Source organism: Taurulus bubalis (assembly GCF_910589615.1).
Source record: "Taurulus bubalis genome assembly, chromosome: 12".
Lineage (NCBI taxonomy): Eukaryota > Metazoa > Chordata > Actinopteri > Perciformes > Cottidae > Taurulus > Taurulus bubalis.
This window is the reverse complement of record NC_136600.1, coordinates 15,867,557-15,892,047: the sequence shown is the minus strand read 5'-3', so window position 1 is coordinate 15,892,047 and position 24,491 is coordinate 15,867,557. Positions and strand designations below refer to the sequence as shown.

Genomic DNA, 24,491 nt, shown 5'->3' with positions numbered 1-24,491 from the left:
TGTCACTCATGACATTTGTTTTGGCTCTGATCAACTGTATGTTATGATTATTCAGTAAATAGTTTCTACATATAAACTATGTAAAATCCTTTCCACTGAAATACATTCATCCATTTTTTGCCACATCTAATTAATGAATTCAAAACTCACCTTTTAAGGAAAAGATGATTGTTGAGTTTATATGTTTTCATATACTGCTGATGTGTTCTCATACACACATTCTTCTAGTTCTAGGAAACAAAACAAAGGTTTGTGACACGTGTGTGTGTGTGTGTGTGTGTGTGTGTGTGTGTGTGTGTGTGTGTGTGTGTGTGTGTGTGTGTGTGTGTGGATGAATTAGATCAGATAAATACAAACCTTTACTTTCAGAAGGTGGCGGTTCTAGGAGAAAAAAAAGGTATGTTACATTCAATTATTCATATAACCAGTTGTGTGTGTGTGTGTGTGTGTGTGTGTGTGTGTGTGTGTGTGTGTGTGTGTGTGTGTGTGTGTGTGTGTGTGTGTGTATGTATATATACACACACATATGGAGGATGAATTAGATCAGATGAATACAAACCTTGACTTTTAGAAGTTGGCAGAGTTTTCTTGTTGTTTCTAAATATTGGAAATAAAACATTGTTAAAATGTCCACAAGATGCAACTCAAAATTAAAACTGTAACTTGTGTTGTGTTTGGGTAGACATTTCCAAAATCATTCAATAAGGAATTTCTAAACTTTCTAAACAAGATTGTTTACTGATTTAAGTTAAGCACTAACAATAAAAATAAAAGCAATAACAAGTATTTAAATTCTTACACCAGTTATGCATTGTTAATGCAAATAATTATGAATGTGATCAACAGATACATTTTCATTGCTCTGCCGTGAATGATATGTTAAGAATGTTCTTCAAGTAATACAATAAGTCCTTAGTGTGTATTGTATAGACTATAAATCTAATTATAAGAGATTAGAGTGAGGTCAGCGTTAAATTAGGGTTACTCTAATGTCAGTTATCTATTAATACATGAAAAAAGAGAGAAATGTCTGAATGTTAATAAAGGCTAATCTTTAACTTACTTTTTGTAATGCAGTTCTTTCTCAAAGAGATTTTAGTCCTAAATGTACTTTTAAAGAGTGATTTACAAATGATTTTTAGTTTTTACCGCCGAACATTTCAAAGACTTTCAAAAAGGGTTATGGACTTTGAAACACTGATGACAAAGTCCTGGGCCCTATTCTACGCACCTGGTTTACTGAGTTAGCTGGATAATTTTCAGGATAAGATGATGCAGGTCAGGCTTTTCGGTTCTTCGAAGCAAGTTTAGAAAAATCACCATAGCAACACATCGGAATCCCTCAACCTGCTCCAGAGCAGGGCCCTATTTCTCGTACCTGGCTGACTGAATTAGCGGGCTAATTTTCAGGATAAGATGACGTAGGTCTGGCTTTTCAGTCTTCGACGCAAGCTTAGATAAATCACCATAGCAACACAGCCAAAAATGTAAACCTGCTCCCGTGCAGGCTTACTGAAATTCACTGGATAAGCTGGCCACTCCCACCGGACAAAAAAGGCATCTCCCTTCCTCATTGATGAAGGAGCGATATTAGTTATATTAGTTTTATAGGGAGAGAGTTCTTCAAGATCGCCAAGATCCGTCCTCACATCCTCATGATTTCCTGTACGCGGCGCAATAGATTCTGCCGGCAAGGAATCATTTATTTACGAGAGCTTCTCGAGTCGCGGAATTGATCACTACAGGCGCAGCCGATTGCCTGTCTCACAGTATGCAGACTAGCAGAAACTTATGTATGTGTTGAAAGCACTCATAATTATATGACGATGTTATTAGTACACCATACATATCATTATTGTAGAAAATGATTACGGTCCTGATCTGCCCATACACATATTCAAACTCCTAGTTATATGGTAATCTACACATATATGTATACACATATATGATACATATGCACATACAGTATATATCCTCATAAGTAAATATTAATGTGTATACTACTGCCAGCAGGCACATTTAAATAAATATAATCAGATTGATTTGGGTGATGAGGCACTTAAAATTAGCCGATACACTTTCCCAACACTTACGCATTTAATTTGATATTTTGCGATGCTTATGTGACTCTAGCCCGACCAGCGGAGGCACCGTTATGCTGCATTCACAAACAGGAAGTGTTGCGAATATTCGCTACGCTTTGGATGTGAACGCACCATTAGACTTTGCCATGATTATGGACTTAAATTTATCATATGTAGTCGTGATCATCTCCTGCTCCTCCACGGAGAGAAGAGACACTCTTTCTCTGAGTTTATTTGCCATTGTAGCGTTTGAAGATCATCGAATCTGTGTCCCCCTTTTGAAGAGGAGCGTGCACGCGCATTTATCCAGATGACTGACGTCTGGTTCGAATGAATGAGACTGTTTGAGGGCGGGTCAACCTTTGAAGAACCGGGTAAGCCTGATGTCAATCATCTCGCTAATTTAAGCTAGGTAATAGGACATTTAATCGACTTTATTGAACCAGGTACTGTAATATTTATACCTGACTGACAACAACAACATGTTAAACTAAACTCTCCTGTCAGAGCAGATCCTTCCTGTTCTCTGAGTTGTGCTTTTGAGTCCAAACGTCATCATACTGAGCAGTCACCTGACCATAATTATGATAGATTCTTAATAATTGGAAAAAAGTTGGTTGTATCTAAAACCCACTGGTTGTATCTTAAAGCTCTTTTCCACTTACTTTGTATAATACATGTACCCTCCTCCACACAGTCCTGCACAGACGGCTAAAACTGTGATTACTATTCCAGCGATGCAACCGCCTGAACATTTGTCTTGTGTGTCTGGGAAGACATAAATACAACAGTAGATAAGAACATTATTTTTACACCATTCTGTATACAGAAACCACATAACTGTCTCGATGTCTCAATGTGCGTTTAGATACAAAGCATGCAACAATCTCTCCCTTCATGTGATTTCATAGTTGGCCAATTACAAATACTGGTTTGTTTTACGGCCTCCACTGTATATCTCCTTTAGCTGGAGAACATTCAATCAGCGTTGTTTGAGGATGAAGACTAGAAGAAGACGATAAGTTTGAAAATGAAAACAATCTGGAGTCATTAGAAGATGTGAGGCTAGCAGACCACTGTAGTATGCTCCTCATTTATGCTTGACGCTATAGCTTCTACTAGCAGAACAAATGTAAGGCTGTGTTAGAAATCGCTTACTAACCAACGACTCCCACAGAGTATGATGTCAAATTGAGTATGTATGTGTTGCAACTGTTTGAATTTTGTGTCTGCGAGAAAAAAAAGTATTGTATAGAAGTCTATCAGATAAGGATTGTACTTCTTACTTGATTCTCCGTAAACATTATAAACAACGAGTGTATGGTCTCAATCGCTAGTTTCAAGTCTCTTCTTACAGCATGATGTTCATTTTAGAATAAAATGGGCGATAAAGCAGAGTTTGATTTAGGGCGTGGCTAGCTTGTGATTGACAGGTTGCTACCACGGTAATGTCTGTTTTGGGAGTTGAACTTGTTTTCGTCTTAAACTTTTCCGTTCATAAGAGTTAATTGCAACATTTTGGTCGCATTAAAAATGTCGTATTCAAGTTGTACAGGTTGGTTATACTTAGTTCCACCCTCACGTTTTTGTTTGCAAAAAAACAAATCAACGACGGCAAAAAAACAAGATGCTGAAATCAAGACTTTAAAGCCACAGTCCACAAACCAGTATGTGACGTCGCGGTGACTTGCTTCCACTTCTTATGTAGTTGTATATGGCTAAAAGCTGTTAATACATTTGATATGTTTTAAGGTGAGAAATAAACCATTTAAATTAACAACATGTGGTGAGTTCATCCAAATAATGACTGCCGCTGACCGGGTGAGACTAGCTGTCAGTCATATGATACGTTTTGCTTGAGTATACTTCACTGTGAACATTCTGCTGGTAATATAATTGTTCATTTAGAAGGCTGTTAAAACTGTTATTCAAGGTAGTCATCATTTTGAACAGGAAATGCATAGTTTATTACCTACAGGAAACAACCACGGTGTATGTAGCTTCATCCTGGCTGAGGGGGTTGCTGACTTTACAAAAATAATCTCCAGTGTCTTTTCTACTCAGACTGTTAAAAGACAACACTCTGTTCTTGTCGTAAAGGGCCATGTTGTCATCTGGAGTCAATTCTACGTCATCCTTTCTCCACTCTCTGTTAAACACAGAGCCAGCAGCATCACAGGATAAGTTGAAAGAGTTCCCTTCAATCGACTGGTTTGTTTTCGATGTGATAGAAGCGCCTGATATTTTCTCTGTTGAGAAAAAGATATGTGAAAGATATGAGAACCGGAACAAAGGGAACTGTTACTGTAAATTGACTTTAAATACATTTAAAGGAACTTGCAAGACACAGACACAACAACTGTTCCAGACAGAGTCAGAATGTCCACACTAGCAATCTAAACTAATATAACAATCATCTATTTGAGTGCAACACACCATTTACTTTTGAGAAACATAGTGTCAGTTCACACACTGAATAACGGAGAAGATTTCTTTAACAATTGACTCAAAACAGTGGACAGATGAAGTTTGACCAAATGTCATTATTTCAATGTTTTGACTACAAGTCTTTATAGAGCATGTCATGTATGAACACAACATTGACACGTTATCAGTGTTTACGTTGATAAAGCCAACATTTAGGTTCCACATGCAGAGCAACATTTGGAGTCGTGTTTCTGTCCAATATTCACTCTCCTTTTACCTTTGCTGTTGTCTCCACCACATCCTGAAGGAAACATGCTTCAGCTGGAAAATGTTCACCAGCTAATTTCTAATCTGTCTGTCAGCTGTTTGGTGCAGGGCAGTTAGGGTACAGTTGTTTTTCAGAAAATGATAAAATGGAAGTGAACCAAAACTGAGCATTGATTATAGCCACTAAGTAATGCGTTGAAATTAGTGAATTCGTTTTTTGATGACCTTTTCTAATAAAAAAAATTCCAATTCAAAAGGTATTTTAAGTAATATTTAATGTTTGTCTTTTATGCCAATACAAATTATGCAAGAGTACACTTAATGTAAGTGCCATCTTCATCTTTGCTACTGGCCGCTCCAAGAAGTATTTTTGTACGACCTCAAACATTTTTCTTTCTGAGCCTGTCTTTCTGTTCATCAACAATTGCAGACATATCTTGAGTGCAAAAGTGAATTGTTCTTTTTGTTCCACAAATGCTAAATACAATCTTTTCAATTTACAGCTGAGGTAGATGGGTTTTTTTCTTCTTTTTTTTTCTATGGGAAACATATCCAAAATAAACTTTCAGCATATTGTGATACAAGTGTCTGAGAGAAGACTAAATTTCTGCACCTCCTCTGTTTTAAGGCTTTAGAAAACCTAATGAAGGGAGACTTTGAGCAATCACAGGTCATTTCAGAGGGCGTTCCTATAAACTGTAGATGCACGCACACATCCCAGATTGTTAAAGTCTGATTCAATAGCACAAAATCCTGTGGTTAAAATTGATATTACAGCATTTGCAACAATGTCTACACTGAAAAGCAATCCAATAAAAATGATTTTCAAAAAATAATAAATAATAAATTCAATAAGTCACATTAATATCGACAGAGTGTTTCAGATATCGAGGTGCCTTTTTTTCACCAGAAAACCTCATACCCTATCTTTAAGAAATTTCATCTGATACCTTCACAGGTACACAACCCATCTTTTTTGTCTCGATATTTCTTTAAAAAATATCTAATTAAAACATATTATGCAAGTGTACACTTACTGTAAATGACATATGTTTGACCCTTTGCTACTATATCCAATAAACCTCTTCATTCAAACTTACCCAATATTGAGGCAACTGAGGGCGGAGACATTTTATATATCAGAGTTTTGCTGTTAAAGGCCCGACAGCTGTAGTTTCCACCATGACTCTCCTGAATGTTCATCAGACTGAGCACTTGTCCAGTACCAGACTGCAGGTCTCCATTCAGAAGCCATGTAAAATGGGCAACAGGTCTGGAGTCAGCTGAGCACACCATGCTGATGTCTGACCCTTTCTCATGGTATGTTTGTGCCGGATATATTATCAGATTCATATTTTCTGGGCCATCTGCATTCATGAGAAAACAACAGCAACAAGTTAGTATGCACAACTGCATTATTAATGTACATCAAGTCACCAGAAGAAAATAAAACAGAAATACTTTGGACAATACAATAGGGACAAAAAACACAAAACAAGGCCACTCCTCACTAAACTGCTACAATATAAACTTTATATCTCTGTTTGCATCCATATGTTGTCAAATAAAGAACTGAGCATGTAGGTTAGTAACTCACAGCTGATGGAGAGGTGTATTTGACCACTGGTGGCGTTACTGACAGGGTTGGTCACATGACACCTGAATGGTCCCTGGTCGTAGCGAGTCACATTCATAGTGAGAGTGGAGTTTCCATCAGTGAGCTGAACTCTGTCGCTGGCTGTAACCTCAGAGCTGCCGTTGAGCCAGAGGAAAGAGAGAGAGGATCCAGAGGAGGAGCAGGACAGACGGACAGAGCTGTCCTCCTCCAAGTCTGTGCTGCTGGTGGTTGCTATGACATTGGACACTATCTCTGTGGATGAAAACAAAATGGTTTTACATTTGCCACCACATGAAGGTTCAGTAGAAGGAAACACTGCAGCGGCTGAGAATTAATCTATAATCTTATCAGGAGACGTTGAGTGGCTGCACATTGAAAGTTTACAGTATTGGCATTGAATTAACTCAATGTTATTTTCAAACTGTACCTTAAGGTGGTTGTTCTTGAAATACATTTTCAATACCATGTAGTTCAACTTAACACCCTGTGATCTCAACACAGTATGACCATAAAACGTCTATCAATGTCTGCTTTAAATTGTCTCAACAAATTAAGGCAGGCCAGTTGTGTAGGAATGTATTTGAGTATACAAGTGTTTAAAAGATGAACTCTGTGATTCCATTACATGAATTTTTAACATATTGTTGATATCAGCCTTTCTCATCTCAAACCATTCAACACCTCAACACAATTATTAATGCATTATAGTTATTAATGATATAATCTCCACTCAGGATTGAAAGTGAAGCAACGTGTGACATGTGCTCACCATGTACATCCAGTCTGGTTCTCCCTTCCTTCGGTCGTTCTCCAGCTTGACCAATGAGAACACTGTATTCTCCACTGTCAGTAAGAGTCAAATTCCTGAGCTCCAGAGATCCAGTAGATAAGAACAGAGTGATCCTGTTTTCATACTCTGGTTCAGTGAAGTTGTCAACATTGAAAACTATTATATTGTTATCCCCAAATTTCCAGTGCACTGATTGAAGAGGTGTTTCTGATGGAGTCACTGTTGTGGTGAACATCACCTTCTCTCCCACGGCTGCATTCAGAAGAGCGTCTGGCAACACACCGGCTCCTCTGGTCAAACCTGGAGGAGACATTTACAGGGATCTAATAACTACCCAAAAAACATATTTACAGGAAACTCATTTAAATGACACAGAGCACGAAAAACTGAAGAGAATGGGCTTCACTAATGTGTTCTTCTCATCATATAAGTCAGGACATAGGAGAGGAGTTGACATATTTTGCCAATATATTTTGATAAGGGGGAACATAGAGGGGAACCCGGTTACTCTGTTTAAGGAAGCGATGTAGTTTTTCCAGAAAATCACCAATATCATGAATATACACCTACAGCGAAAGTTAGACTTCTCCAGCAGGAAGACTCATAAAGGGAAGTCCATATATAAGGAAGTCAACACACTTTTTGAGGAAGTTGTTCTAATTGACATATGGAGAGACCTTTTCCCTAACAGACAGGACTACATTTATTATTCTGCCCCTCACTCCTTATACACAAGAATAGATTATTTTATACATTTAGAAAAGATAAGGATAAAATAAGTAGTTGTGGGATTGGGACAATAGACCCACGTGACCATGCACCTATTTATCTCTCTTTTGATTCTAACTTGAGAACAAAGAACACTACATGGAAACTGAACTCAAGTTTACTCAATGATCTGAATGTCAAGAAACAAATTAGGAAAGAGATTAGTCTTTACCTAGACAATGGAGAAGTTTCACTTCCCATTCTGTGGGATACTTTAAAGGCTGTCCTAAAAGGAAAACTTATAGCAATATCCTCATATAAAAAGAAAACAAGGAATAACATGCTTGAGGGGTTGTACAACAAACTAAGGGAATTACAACAAAAACATAAATTGAGTTTAGCACATTAGGGGGAATTAGAAGAATTAGAAACGAAATGAACAGTTCGACTACACAAGAAATCAAGAGAAACTTAACTTAACTTTTTTGAAACAGAGACACTATGAAAGTGGATCCAAATCAATGAAAATACTAGCATGGAAATTGAAAAAGAAGATGGCAGAAAACACAATCCACAGGGATCCAAGAACAAAAGGGATAAAAAATTGACTAAGTGAAACACCACCCAGCTGAAAAGAAGCAATAATCTCAGCTATCCCGATAGAAGGCAAGGATAAAATGGAGTGTGGATCATTTAGACCAATATCAGTCCTAAATATTGATTATACCGCCGCCACCGCAACCGCCGCCGCCGCAACTGCCGCCGCAACCGCTGCCGCAACCGCCGCCGCAACCGCCGCCGCCTCTTTCTCCCATCCCTCTCCCCACGCCACTATGATAGTGACCCTCCCGTTTGCTGGAGAGGATGTGGGAATCAAAATGCAAACCATTATCATATTTTCTGGGATTGCCCTGATATCACAGACTATTGGAGAGGGATACACACCGCCCTGATACACACCGCCCTACAGAACAAGTTTGGAGGTGAAATACCTCTGGAAAGTAAGACCATGTATCTGGGATATTTACCTGACACATTGTCAAAAAGAGACAAGTATTTAATAAATGTACTGCTTGTGGCCGACAAAAAGACTCTCACCAGGAAATGGTTATCACAAGAGATCTGAATACATGGATGGACATTACAATGGACATCTACAACATGGAGAAGATAACAGCATCTGTCACCCACAAACTGGAACAATTTTTGGGATATTGGAAAAAATGTGTTACATACGTAACACCCCATAGACCTGATTTTGTTTTCATAAATCAATGAATGTAAAACAGAGACCAGATCACTCCTTAGTTATACATTGTTTTTATTGTTGTTCTTTGTTTCATTCTGTTTTCTTTTTGTTGTTTGTTCTGTTTTACACCCCTCGTCCTATATAGCTAATATGAGCATCATCAAAAAAGTCAATTGTCTGAAAAACATCTGTAAATGTCTGATTGATGCCTGCTACCAATAAAAAAAAGAATGAAACAAAAAAAATAAAAAATACTCAAGACACAAATCTACAGCAGACAAAACACCTTTTCTTGCAAAAGAAGCTTATATAGTATGACTCTTTTCATAGCTCAGTTGTAGCTGCAAACAGAAACTTCTGAATCAAGTTAAAGTGATCATCAAATTGCTAACAAGCTGAATTAGCTGACATGTTTACATAACAGATGATCAGAAAAGCTGCCAAGAAACTGCTCTTTGGTCCCTTATGTTATGGAAATGTGTCCTACAGAAATGTAGAATATAGCAACAGGGGAACTTGGACAAATAAGTTAATTATCACTTTTATTTGCAGTATCATGTGGTAAGAACTCACCGGAGATGGCCACCAGGATGATGAAGTCTATCACAGCTATTTCCATTTCTTCTGCAGTACCAAGAGACAAGAGAAGAGGAATCACACTCCTTCACTTTGCCTCTGCTAATTTCAGAATACTGTGTGCCGATTTTAATATATGACGTAGTACAAGGAAGTACTGTGCAGTGGGGTTTTCCCTATCATCATTCCTCTGAAAGAATAAAGTACATGCCCTGTAGTTGATAATTAACGATGTATACAAAACAAAACTTTGAATTTATGTCCAAATAGCAACAACATTCGCAGTTTGACATCATTAAACAGTGATGGGGTTATTCAGAGACATCTTATTTTGGATATGAATTTTTGCTCTGAGGTGGCAAAATTACAAATACTTTAGTCCCATTAGGTTGCTGATGGCAAGACACAATTATTGTTCACAAATGATTTGATAAACAATCCAGTATCCTGTGATGAAGTCATACAGTGTGTAGCATGTTGTAGTTCTATTGTTTTAGGCATTGTAAGCCACACTAGAGTTTCTATGGCAATGTTGACATGTTGTTTGTTTGGTTGGTCCACCACTTTGGTTTGGACAAAAACACATTTCATACAAACTGTTTGATGGATTGCTGTAAAATTTAAAGTTGAAATTGTATACAGACACTCATGGCACCCAGAGAATGAGAACATACACACACACAGACAGTGATCCTCTGACTTTCCTCTTGGCCACCATGAGGTTGATTTAGAAATTGTTCAAGATCACCACGATGCATTGCAACAAAACTAGGTTTAAATTTGTGATTATTATTCTGACGTCTTTATTTTGTTACCATTCTTCTATTATTTTAGGGACTCAAACAACTTGTGAATAAAACTTCACAAGCAATGCAAATATACATAAAAACAAGCAGAGTAAGCAAAATTAAAGAATATAAAGTTATAAATGCTGAATCAATTCATGATGTCACACATTGATTCAAACATTCATGGATGTATTTAATGCTGCCTACTGCTCCTAACGTTTGGTTTTATTTATCCTTTGGTTACTTATATGTCTTATTTCTACTAGTCTGAGATACATCATGTGTAATCTTATTGTTGTTGACAAAACATTGTATTAAATACTGTATTAATGGCTATTTAATTATTAGTATAGATTAATTATACTATTAAATGAGCAGTACAGCAGTCTCATTTCCCTTCTGTATGTCAATAAAAACGCATTTACACCCCTAGAGGGTGACGTTTAGCAGCTTTAGTTTATGACTGCAGCTTCGTGGGTTTATCTCATGAGACACTTTGTCATTCGACACGCAGCTCCGCGCTTACTGACTCGTATAATTGGAGCTGACGGAGGCTCACATTTATTAGAACAGTCATTGTTTGATGAGTGACATTTCTCTCAGCTGTTTATATCTCAACGGGAGATCAATGGATATTTTACCTTTACTTTGTGCAGTCGCCGTGGCTTTCACAGGTAGGAATCTTGTTTTTAAAAGAGTTACTGGCGTCTGCTGTCAGTGTTTAAAACACATTTTCTAAACTTTAACAATCGTTGAATTGTTGAGATGTTGTTAGAAATGTGCCCTGATGTTGAGATTGATATCATGCTTTTGTGACTCGACAGCAGCATTAACAGCACGCCATACGCACAACTATAAAAGTAACTTTATTGCTAAAACAAATCATCTTCTTCTTTCTAGTTGACTCTCATGCCTGTGCTCTAGTACATATGTGTACTTCTTAAATTGATGTAAATCACAATTAGATAAGTATATCTTTATTGTAAAGTGTATGATGATTAAGATGACTAATATTATGAGGACTAATGTTCTGATAAATAATTTGCCCACTGGTCTCTCGCTAAATGGTTCACTTTGTAGACTTCAGTCCCATAATGTGGTCTATAAATGTTGTAAACTTCAAATGCTTAAGATTGAAACCAACCACCGTATCATTGCTTGTTTTTGTTTTTTCAATAGACAGACAGCTATACTAATATATTATGGAAACAATAGTTTTTGTGTTTTTTCTTTGGATTATGATTAAGGATGTTGTCACAGTCAAGGATTTTTTTACAATTCATTTGAGTTCCTCTCAGACCTGTAAATGTCTCCTCCAGGTTTGACCAGAGGAGCCGGTGTGTTGCCAGACGCTGCTCTGAAAAAAGCCGTGGGAGAGACAGTGATGTTCACCACAACAGTGACTCCACCAGAAACACCTTTTCAATCAGTGCACTGGAAATTTGGGGAAAACAATATAATAGTTTTCAATGTTGACAACTTCACTGAACCAGAGTATGAAGGCAGGATCACTCTGTTCATATCTACTGGATCTCTGGAGCTCAGGAATTTGACTCTTACTGACAGTGGAGAATACAGTGTTCTCATTGGTCAAGCTGGAGAACGACCGAAGGAAGGGAGAACCAGACTGGATGTACATGGTGAGCACATGTCACACGTTGCTTCACTTTCAATCCTGAGTGGAGATTATATCATTAATAACTATAATGCATTAATAATTGTGTTGAGGTGTTGAATGGTTTGAGATGAGATCTATAAAAAGGTTCAAAACATACAAGCTAAAATAGAATTCAGATTATGTTATTACATAATGACACGATAATAATGACTTGATACTGAGACAAAACAAACGAGCTAGGAAAAATCAACTTTGAATAAACTTTTCTTTTTTGTCAAACTACTGTTTCCAAGGTCAAGAATAAACTGTCCTGCTCAATTTCCTTCTCTATCCAAATTATGGGATGATTTCTCACTGATAATTAAATTCAAAATCTATAACTCATACAGTAACTAAGAAATGTTAATCATTTCACTTGAACACTGATGCGTTATTCTTATTTTTAGTTGTAGAAGGACTGATATCAACAATATGTTGAAACACCTGTAATGGAAACACTGAGTTTACCATCTTTTAAACACCTGTATACTGAAATACATTCCAACACAACTGGCCTGCCTTCATTTGTTGAGACAATTTAAAACAGACATTGATAGACGTTTTATGGTCAAACTGTGTTCAGGTCACAGGGTGTTACATTGAACTACATGATATTAAAAATGTATTTGAAATAATAGCCACCTTAAGGTACGGTTTTAAAACATCATTGAGTTAATTCAACACCAGTACTGTAAACTTTCAATGTGCAGCCACTCAACGTCTCCTGATAAGATTATAGATTAATTATCAGCCGCTGCAGTGTTTCCTTCTACTGAACCTTCATGTGGTGGCAAATGTAAAACCATTTTGTTTTTCATCCACAGAGATAGTGTCCAACGTCACGGCAACCTCCAGCAGCACAGACTTGGAGGAGGACAGCTCTGTCCGTCTGTCCTGCTCCTCCTCTGGATCCTCTCTCTCTTTCCTCTGGCTCAACGGCAGCTCTGTGGTTACAGCCAGCGACAGAGTTCAGCTCACTGATGGAAACTCCACTCTTACTATGAATGTGACTCGCTACGACCAGGGACCATTCATTTGTCATGTGACCAACCCTGTCAGTAACAACATCAGTGATCCAATACACCTCTCCATCAGCTGTGAGTTACTAACCTACATGCTCAGTTCTTTTTTTGACAACATCTGGATGCAAACAGAGATATACAGTTTATTATTGTAACAGTTTAGTGATGAGTGGCCTTGTTTTGTGTATTTTGTCCCTATTGTCATGTCCAAAATAGTAGAAGCACATTTTTCAACCTTATGGAATCAATCAAAGTTTGGCACAATGCCAACACAATTATTGTACAGACGGTTTCATTCAGAACGTGTGTATTGCAGACTTGATCTGTTACATTTCTTTGAACAGATGTTTCTTTGTTTTCTGGTGACTTGATGTAAAATAATGCAGTTGTGCATACTAACTTGTTGCTGTTGTTTTCCCATATATAAAGATGGCCCAGAAAATATGAATCTGATAATATATCCGGCACAAAAATACCATGAGAAAGGGTCAGACATCAGCCTGTCCTGCTCAGCTGACTCCAGACCTGTTGCCCATTTTACGTGGCTTCTGAATGGAGACCTGCAGAATGATACTGGACCAGAGCTGAGACTGATCAATGTTCAGGAGAGTCAGAGTGGAAACTACAGCTGTGGGGCCTTTAACAGCAAAACTCTGATAAATAAAACGTCTCCGCCCTCAGTTGTCTCCATATTGGGTAAGTTTGAATGAAGAGGTTTACTGGATATAGTAGCAAAGGTGTCACTTACTATACGTGTACTCTTGCATAATTTGTATTGGCATCAAAAGACAAAAAAAATATTTTACTAAAATAGGTGATATAAATAAACAAGATACTTTTTGAATCGGAACATTTTTTATTAGAAAAGGTAATCCAAAAACTAATTTACTAATTTCAACGCAATACTTAAAGCGGCTATAATCAAGGCTAAGTTTTGGTTCACTTTCATAGCATCGTTTTCTGAAAAACAACTGTACCCTAACTGCCCTGCACCAAACATCTGACAGATTAGAAATTAGCTGGTGAACATAGTGCATCATTTTGCAGCTAAAACAAAATGTTTCCTTCATGATGTGGTGGAGACAAAAGCAAAGGTAAAAGGAGAGTGAATATTGGACAGAAACACGACTGCAAATGTTGCTCTGTATGTTATGCATGTGGAACCTAAATGTTGGCTTTATCAACTTAAACACTGATAACATGTCAATGTTGTGTTTATACATGACATGCTCTACAAAGACTTGTGGTCAAAACATTGTAATAATGACATTTGGTCAAACTTTTGTGGTCATACTGTGTTCAGGTCACAGGGTGTTAAATTGAACTACATGATATTGAAAATGTTTTTTAAGAACAACCACCTTAAGGTACAGTTTAAAAACATCACAGAGTTAATTCAACGCCAGTACTGTAAACTTTCAATGTGCAGCCTTTCACCGTGTCCTACAAAGATTATAGATTAACTCTGAGCCGCTGCAGTGTTTCCTTCTACTGAACCTTCATGTGCTGGCAAATGTAAAACCATTTTGTTTTTCATCCACAGAGATAGTGTCCAACGTCACGGCAACCGCCAGCAGCACAGACTTGGAGCAGGACAGCTCTGTCCGTCTGTCCTGCTCCTCCTCTGGATCCTCTCTCTCTTTCCTCTGGCTCAACGGCAGCTCTGAGGTTACAGCCAGCGACAGAGTTCAGCTCACTGATGGAGGCTCCACTCTCACTGTAGTCAGTGTGACTCGCTACGACCAGGGACCATTCAGGTGTCATGTGACCAACCCTGTCAATAACGCCACCAGTTATCCAATACACCTCTCCATCAGCTGTGAGTTACTAACATACATGCTCCGTCTCTGTTGACGATGTGATTTCATTGTCTAAACATTTATTTCTGCTTCTGGTCACTTGATGTACAATAATGCAGTTGTGCATACTAACTTTTTCCTCCTGTTTTTTCCTATGCAGACGGCCCAGAAAATATTAATCTGATAATATCTCCACTACAAGAATACTACAAGGAAGGGTCAGACGTCAGCCTGTCCTGCTCAGCTGACTCCAGACCTGCTGCCCATTTTACGTGGCTTCTGAATGGAGACCTGCAGAATGATACTGGACCAGTGCTCAGACTGATCAATGTTCAGGAGAGTCAGAGTGGAAACTACAGCTGTGGGGCCTTTAACAGCAAAACTCTGATAAATAAAACGTCTCCGCCCTCAGTTGTCTCCATATTGGGTAAGTTTGAATGAAGAGGTTTACTGGATATAGTAGCAAAGGTGTCACTTACTATACGTGTACTCTTGCATAATTTGTATTGGCATCAAAAGACAAAAAAATTATTTTACTAAAATAGGTGATATAAATAAACAAGATACTTTTTGAATCGGAACATTTTTTATTAGAAAAGGTAATCCAAAAACTAATTTACTAATTTCAACGCATTACTTAAAGCGGCTATAATCAAGGCTAGGTTTTGGTTCACTTTCATAGTATCGTTTTCTGAAAAACAACTGCACCCTAACTGCCCTGCACCAAACAGCTGAGAGACAGATTAGAAATTAGCTGGTGAACATAGTGCATCATTTTGCAGCTAAAACAAAATGTTTCCTTCATGATGTGGTGGAGACAAAAGCTGTGAGTTACTAACCTACATGCTCAGTTCTTTATTTGACAACATCTGGATGCAAACAGAGATATACAGTTTATATTGTTTATTATTGTAACAGTTTAGTGATGAGTGGCCTTGTTTTGTGTATTTTGTCCCTATTGGCATGTCCAAAATATTAGAAACACATTTTCAACCTTATGGAATCAATCAATTCAGAACGTGTGTATTGCAGACTTGTTCTGATAAATAAAACGTCTCCGCCCTCAGTTGTCTCCATATTGGGTACGTTTGAATGAAGAAGTTTACTGGATATAGTAGCAAAGGTGTCATTTACTATACGTGTACACTTGCATGATTTGTATTGCAGCCATCTCTGTCGTGAGTAAGTTTCAATGAAAGATGTTTTAAGAAATATGGAGACAAAAAAAGATTATGTAAAGGTCATGTACCTGTGATGTTATCAGATGAAACTTTCTTAAAGCTGGAGTATGCAGTTTTCTGGAAAAAAGGCACCTCGATCTCTGGGTTAAAGTTTTAAGACGAAAAGAAGTTTAACTCCCAACACAGACATTACCGTGGCAGCAACCTGTCAATCACATATAATCAGAATTTTTTTTTCTAACCAAAGGAGTCTCTCGCCCCTGCGGGCCTTCACAAAGAATCTGCGTTGCCTTTACTTTTCAGAATCGGAAGTCTCTGCCTGCTTTTAGCCTGGTTCAAAATATCACATGACGGAGTACCGTCTAAAAGTACCCAGACGCAATACATTGTAGGGCAGTTGAGTATGTGCAGTAAGCTCACTCATACTCATGAATTCCCATACATGCAGACATTTCTCGCAGACACAAAATCCAGACAGTTGCAACGCACTACATATTCAATTTGACGTCATACTCTGTGGGAATAGTTGGTTAGTCAGCAAACACAGCCTCACATTTGTTATGCTAGTAGCAGCTATAGTCTCAAGCATAGATGAGGAGCATACCACAGAGGTCTGCTATCCTCACATCTTCTAACGACTCCAGATTGTTTTCATTTTCAAACTTGTAGTCTTTGTGTAGTCTTCAGCCTCAAACAACGCTGACTGAATGTTCTCCAGCTAAAGGAGATCTACAGTGGAGACCGTAAAACAAACCAGTATTTGTAATTTGCCAACTGTGAAATCACATGAAGGGAGAGATTGTTGCATTCTTTGTTTTTAAAAGCATGAGACAACAAGACAGTTACTGTGGTTTCTGTAAACAGAATGGTTTAAAAATCATGTTCTTATCTATTGTTGTATTTATGCCTGCTCAGACATACAAGACAACTGTTCGGACGGTTGCATCGCTGGAATAGTAATCGCAGTTTTAGCCGTCTGTGCAGGACTGTGTGGAGGAGGGTACATGTATTATACCAAGTAAGTGGAAAAGAGCTTTAAGATATAACCAGTGAGCCTTTTTTTTACATGTTCACATAACATCTATCATTTTACATGAATCTATCATAATTATGGTCAGGTGACTGCTCAGTGTTATAAAGTTTGGACTCAAAAGTACGACTCAGAGAACAGGCAGGATCTGCTCTGACAGGAGTCAGGACATGGCAAAGGAAGAGAGCAGACACAAAATGTGGAACAAGAATCAGGTCGACGTTGAGATCGTGAACTTTGTTTCCTCAACCTACAAAAGGTTGATGTTCAACAAAGGGTCACTGCTTTTGTTATATATTTCCCATAGGCACTGTCCAGCTAGATAGTTTAACATGTTGTTGTTGTCAGCTATAAACATTAAACTGTGATGGATTATGTGGCTCACCAGGAGTTCAAACTTTGTCATCAGTGCTTCAAAGTCCATAGCCCTGTTTAAAAGCCTTTGAAATGTTTGCTGCTAAAATCGCTTTGAGAAAGAACTACATTTTCCTTCATGTTATTTCCAATAAATAGATACATTTGATTTCAACAACAGAATGTCAATAGTATTATTATTGCGTGGCAAAATTACTTATAATGCCGGTCTAGTGTCTTATTTACATAATACTGACTCATTCCCTCTCTCAACAGAAAACTGACACACAAACTCTCTGTTAGAGACCCTCCCACCGTAACAGGTATGTGTATTGAATGTGTGTGTGTGTGTGTGTGTGTGTGTGTGTGTGTGTGTGTGTGTGTGTGTGTGTGTGTAGGTGTGTGTGTGTGTGTGTGTGTTTGTGTTTTCTATGTCTATATTGTTTACTCCCTTGTTTACTATCTGCGGAGACCCTGCCCTCATGTTTCTGGGATGGTCAACCTTTTGGCACTGGGTGTGCAGAGCCCACACATGCATAGTTGCACATCCAAGCGCTCTACGATTATGGCAAAGCAGCGATTAAATGCAAATAAAGCAAGGTGGCATACAAACTCATTCCAAAATAAGAGTGAACCTGGTTTTGGCTTTCACTGTTGCTGCCCTACGTGATGCTGCAGGTGTTGCACTGGGCTGTGTTCCGACAGGGACGTGAGCTTCGGGGCCCTGTTTCTCATACTTGGCTTACTGAGTTAGCGGGCTAACTGTCAGGATAAGATGACGTAGGTCAGGCTTTTCGGATTCTCGAAGCAAGCTTAGATAAATCACCATAGTAACACAGCCAAAAATGTATACCTGCTCCCGGGCACATACACATACATACATACATACATACATACATACATACATACATACATACATACATACATACATACTGATCCGCCCATACACATATTCAAACTCCTAGTTATATGGTAATCTACACATACATGTATATACGCATATATAGTACATGATTCATACGCGCATACAGTACATATATCCTCATAAGTATATATTTATTCGTAAATATAATCTGATTGATTTGGGTGATGAAGCACTTCAAATTAGCCGCTGACATTTTCCCAACACTGACGCATTTAACTTGTCTGATATATTTGCAACGCTTATGTCTCGCAGCGGGGGCGCTGTTAAAGTTGCGTTCACGGCAACAACGTTGCAAAAACGTTGGAATATTCGCAACGCGTTTGCTGTGAATGACTACGGTATTGACTTCCTCATATGCCTTCATGATCATCTCCTGCTTCTCAGCAGAGGAATAAAAAGAGGTCCCTTTAAGTTTATTTGCCATTGTACTGTTGTGGTGTCAATGCTCGATTATTATCCCTTCTAAAGAGAAGCGGGCACGCGCATTTATCCAGATGACTGATGTCTGGCTAGAATTAACGAGACCGTTTCAGCGCGGATCAGCCGTGAAGAAACCCAGATAGCCTGATGTCAATCATCTCGCTAATTTAAATTGGAGATTAGGACATTTGCTTGACTTTGTTTAGCCAGGTACGAGAAACAGGGCCCTGGTGTGGTTGAGCCGTTGTTTAATGTTGTTTACAAACAGTAAGAAATCATTTCTGCATACGCCTTTAAATTATCCTAAGCATTGTTTATTTCTTCTATCTTAAAAGGAGCTGAAGGCCAGGACAACAATGCATACGCAGGAACTGAGGTAAAAGTCAGCAGTGCTAACCAGATACTGACTTAAACCTGATGCCTGCACTTCAAAGCGAGTTTAACATACAGAGTATCTTTAAGTTATCTCCCTGAACTAGCCCTTAACATTGCAATCCCATTCAACAGTCGGTGGTTATCAATTCGGTATTTGTGTCCTTTCTGCATTTAGCAGTTTAAACTGTCTTGCTTTTAATCTAAATTATGATTTATTTGTATTTGCATAATATTATTTTTGCATTCTGCGCACTGAGCTCTGATTGGTCAGTGTGAGCTGCTTTTGATACGATTTGATCTCTTATCTTAAAAACAATCTAGTCCGGAGCAGGTGAGGTGTGCAGCATCAGTTACAATGGCAATAAAACCTGGTAAGCAGTGCACCACTGTCACAGGACTGAAAACCCAGAGTTAACCCTTCAATTACCTCGATAACCCCAAATCCTGCTTTGATGTGCAGACCTTAGGTTACGCAGTGTATCAGGTGATGAGTTTACATAAAAGTCAATAGCTAAATGATTCTCATTCCTCCCACCAAAAGGTATGCCTACATTGCTCAGACAAATTGAAGTATAACCTTTCTTACATGTGAATACAAGTTATGATGGATTATTCTTCTTGTACTTTTGTTTAATATAAATCATGAGAGATCAGTGAAAAAATTAATTTCCAAAGGAATAAATAAATCAGGATTTTGTTGATGATCCACCTATAATTTATTAAAACAAATGATTTTGTCACATATAGTGCACACAGTAATAGAAGATGGTCATATTAAATAGTGAATTTCAAATGATATACAAAGTCTTAAATATGCGATTATTTTTCTGTTGAATACATGTGGCCAGTGTGTGATCTGGCTTGTTTATGTTGTTCTAAAGAGATATTCAGTTGACAAAATGGAGTGGAAGTGTATGTGTGTTTTAACAATTGGACGCAGCTTTTCTTGTTTATGCTTGTTTTGGGCAATATTAGTCAGATATCCATTTAACTGCTAATATTTCATCTGATATGATATAACTGTAAACATTCTCCCTGTCTTTGTCGTTTCTAGGAAGTGAAATATGCAGATATCAGTATTTTCCAGAAGGCAAACGGTGGAACAGTGCACCTAGTGCCACTGAGTAACTCAGAATACGCCGAGATCAGAGTGAACAACAATCCTCCTGAAGCTTCCTCCCTTCCTACCTATGATGCCCACCAGCAGCGAATGAAGAAGCCAGCTCCTCAGCCTCCTCCTGATCCCGCACAACTTCACGCTCAAGTTCACAAGAAATGAGCGCACTGTATGTGATGGATTATAGGGTGAGGTTAGACTGGAGTCCAGAAGCAGCTGACATGTGGCCAGAGAAACCTGCTTTTCCCTCTCAGTTCCTTTTTTTATAGCGGACTAATTTTCACCTGTGCTTACATCAAAGCACTTTAGCAGTGGTTAATAATCCACCAGGTTCTACCAGTTGTTGCCATGGCTGGGGTCAGGCAGCACAATGATTGACTACAAGCTTCCCTTTACTACATAATGTCTTTCTTTGTTTGTGCATGTACAGTCAATGCGAAGTGCACATATCTGAGCTTGAACATAATACTTGACAATCAGTGTCTTGTATGACTCCACATGCGAGATTCTAATTTAAATTCAATTCAAATTACAGATTATGAGTTTTATATATATATTTTGTATTTTACAAAAGCAAAACATGTTGGTTATTTAACAATATCTAATTGACCTTTCAGTGGTATCTGTCAGTGTATGGACACACCCTGAGCTTGTTAATTTATCAGTATAATAATGAACTGTAATTGCCTTGACATGGTGGAAAGATTTACGCTGGTCCAAAGGAACAGTTGAAAGATTAATAGAGCAATACATCTTTGTAAAATAATTCCATAGTGATTAAGTTGAACTTTGTTATCCCCCGAAGGGGAGGTCTGCTGCCACAATAATCCAAAAATGCTAACATGCAACAGTATGCAATAAGTTTCTCTCCGGTTCCAGTTGAACATAGAAGAAACAATAGTTGATCAAAGTTAAAGGAATGCAGACGCTTCATATCTACAGCTACACTAATGACCTTAAGTCTTGAAGGTGCTAGAAAAGGCACAAAACTGTTTCCTTGAAGAATTATCTCAGTCTTTTCCCACAAGTGATCATCAGAGTAATTCAGATCATGTTTACGGTACATGTCAGTAAAAGTTGCAATGCGATAAAATTATATGGTGCTTTATCTTTTAGCATATCTCCCTTAAAGGCCTCAAGCCAACAGGGAAGTAATTCAAAGAAGTGAAACATTGCAAGTAGAAAGGACAAGTTAATATTTATTTCTCCATGCACTTATGGAAACTAACTGCCAGATATGTATAGGACTTCTCAATTCTATACATGTCTTTACTTTTATGAAGACATGTGTAAATCCTACATCACCAGCTGATGGCTGTCTATTTTATCTATCTATTCTAAGGCATTAAATGCCGTATGTTTGCACACAGAGGGTTTAATTTGTTAATAAAGCAAAGCACACTGTGTGATTGGGTGCAAGTTGAGGTTAATAAAGTAGTTATGTATGAATTATGTCAGTATTGGAGATGGTAACGTCAACAGCAAGAACTAAGTCACGATTGCCACCTCAGAAACTAAAATAATAAGAACAACAGTGAGAGAAGTGAGAGTCGGTCGGACTCCGTAAGCCGAGGGGAGCTGCAGATTCAGGTGATGGTTCTCTGTAGCAACACCTTACACATTGTTCTCACATTGTTATTTAATAGATTTAGTATATAAATATTAAATATAGTTCCATAGTAAGGCAATGCAAGGCAAGGCAAGTTTATTTGTATAGCACATTTCAACAACAAGGCGATTCAAAGTGCCTCACATAAAACCAGTAGTAGGATAAATTGTGTCTGGTATCACAACAAATGCATGACATTACAAGTATTACAAGTGTCTTGTGTCTTTCTCAGTTGTGTGTTTAAAGAGTGAGGCTTCAGATGAAGGCAGAAAGTAATTTGTCTTCAGCCCAGCTCTACATTAACAGCCAGATCAATGCCATCAGACATTATATACACAAGTTATATTCTGGTTTCACTCCTGAAGAGAATGAAGTCTCCCAGCCCGAGCTAGTGAGTGAATTTCCCCTCCCCCACTAGTTACTCATTAATAAAGCTCAAACTCCATGAGCTACATGCATGGGTGATTTCTCCCTCATTTAAAGAAGCATCATTTGAAAAGTAAAGGTTTCTACACTTGAATCATCGGCAAACAGAATCCCTTAAAAAAAAAGTTGAACCTTGAAAGTCAATTAAATTATTCATTAATAATGATACAATTATGGTATTTAAAGGAGATAATTGATAGACAAATGAATGGATTGTAATATAAAATGGTATTTTTATTGGATGCTATGCACTGTTTATATATTTAAAAAAATCTTGAAGCTGACCAAAGATCATGAAAATCACCCAAGGCTGTAGTTTTTTATTTAGGGGTTGTTTGTATGGCTTTTGATACATGCCTTTAAAGTGCTTTTTGAATTCAGGTGTTTTCTCTGGCTAACATGCCAGCTAGAGCAGTAATGACTCTGGCTACTAAACATGTTAACCTAATATTACATCTTTGGTATGTTTTCACGGGTGAATTAAGGAGTCATTTGAATTATTGTTTCATAGTGAATTGTGTTGTATCATGATATGCCTAGCAGTGTCCACTCTTTTATTATTATTGTTTTTGTTCAACCTAACTGTAACTTTGACTGTAATGTAGTGCCTCATCAAACTGAACATGTGATTAATGTTTGACCAAAGATAGAAGGTTGTATTTGTAATCATTTGATTGTTCATTGACATGATTAAACTATTTTATTTTTGACATTTGAAGACACTGAGTCTAATCCTATAATAGTCTGTTTTCATATTTGCAAAGTTTATGACAGATTCCATAAATACAGCGGACATGGAAATGATCAGATGGCACAATAGCTTGTGGGTGTCTGTTATTTACAATGCCAAAAGGTCAATAGTGGATCATAAATGTGTGGGTAATTCATGAGAAATTCAGTGCAGTAAAAGGAAAGTGTAGAGGTCAGTTTGTTGTTAGGAATCATTATATAATCGGTTAAATCTTAGCGATTACCGCATTACCAAAAGTCGAAAAATGATCAGTAAAAATCATAAAAAATTAGGAGTTGTAGGGAAATAGTATACAAAATAATACATATTTCCAGGAACGACACTGTCTTTTAATTACTGCAATAAATTCAAAGTTCAGTATGAATTAAAACACGTTGCTGTGCCAACCGGACGTCATTAGAGCGAAACAATCTACTCAAAGTTCAACTGTGCATAAAAAGTGCAGCGTGAAAGCAATACATTAAGGTATTCTCCTTATAAATGAAGGTACTCTCCTTTGTGCTGTTTAGTCTCTTAATCAATTTAAGACTTGAGAAACAGATTACAGTTTTCACACACACCAACATTTTCACCAGAAATGCCCCACCTGTTTGTACAGTGTTTAGTTGGTAGAGGACGAGTCATCTATGATGAGGCTATGCACTTTTAAGGTAATACAAACTCATCTATACTAAAACTCATGTTGTAATGATAGGACTTTACACATCCCTGTGGCTAACTAATGCAGATAATGCAATGTTTAGTGATCAGATAGACAATCATATTTTTTAGGAACAACAGATTGTACATTGTAAAGCTGCTTTATTATTATATTGGCACCAATATATTGGCCTGCTGAGAGACTGCTGTAGCAAAAAATAAACAAATTCATGCCATTTATTGTACTTTTTATAAAGGCTATATTTTAAAGAGGAAGAAACACAAATGAAGGACAAACTCTGGTGAGACAACACCATCTAGTGTTTGATGCAAGGCTCTTCCTGTCCAGAACAACTGCAATTTCAACACATCTGTTTCTTCTTGTCTTGTCACTGTTTTCTTCAGATTTACTGATCCATATTCACTTTATATCACCCAAAATGTTACAAAAGACCCAAAAGCTAACTCAACCTTTGTACTATAATGGAAGATGTCATGTCATAGTTTATGGAAATGTACTGCTTCAAGATTTCATCATTAAGTAAATTCTGATGTTGATCAAGATGCTGGGTGTGACTGAAATGAGTAATGTTTTAGTAGATTTAAAGGAGGCTCGGTAGTTCTTTTTTAAACTAAAAGAGGAGTCTGTCATGAGAAACATGACTTTGATATACTGGAG

The 24,491-nt window shown here is 37.7% G+C and overlaps 2 protein-coding genes across 2 annotated transcripts; one reads left to right on the top strand and one right to left on the bottom strand.

Annotated features, from left to right (window-relative positions):
- Positions 1–4,052: 4,052 nt before the first annotated feature.
- Positions 4,053–9,902, bottom strand: LOC306744581 (cell adhesion molecule CEACAM1-like; the record flags this gene model as incomplete). Its single annotated transcript, XM_079227261.1, has 6 exons — positions 4,053–4,333; positions 5,879–6,145; positions 6,376–6,648; positions 7,166–7,486; positions 9,717–9,767; positions 9,878–9,902. The coding sequence occupies 6 exons, from the start codon at positions 9,900–9,902 to the stop codon at positions 4,053–4,055; spliced, it is 1,218 nt and encodes a 405-aa protein (XP_079083387.1).
- Positions 9,903–11,813: 1,911 nt separating this feature from the next.
- On the top strand, positions 11,814–20,549 carry LOC306744580 (cell adhesion molecule CEACAM5-like; the record flags this gene model as incomplete). The annotated part of the gene is made up of 7 exons (XM_079227260.1): positions 11,814–12,147; positions 12,989–13,051; positions 13,616–13,882; positions 14,730–15,005; positions 15,146–15,412; positions 19,231–19,271; positions 20,325–20,549. 7 exons carry the CDS (start codon positions 11,814–11,816, stop codon positions 20,547–20,549), a joined length of 1,473 nt encoding a protein of 490 aa, XP_079083386.1.
- Between the last annotated feature and the right edge of the window lie 3,942 nt (positions 20,550–24,491).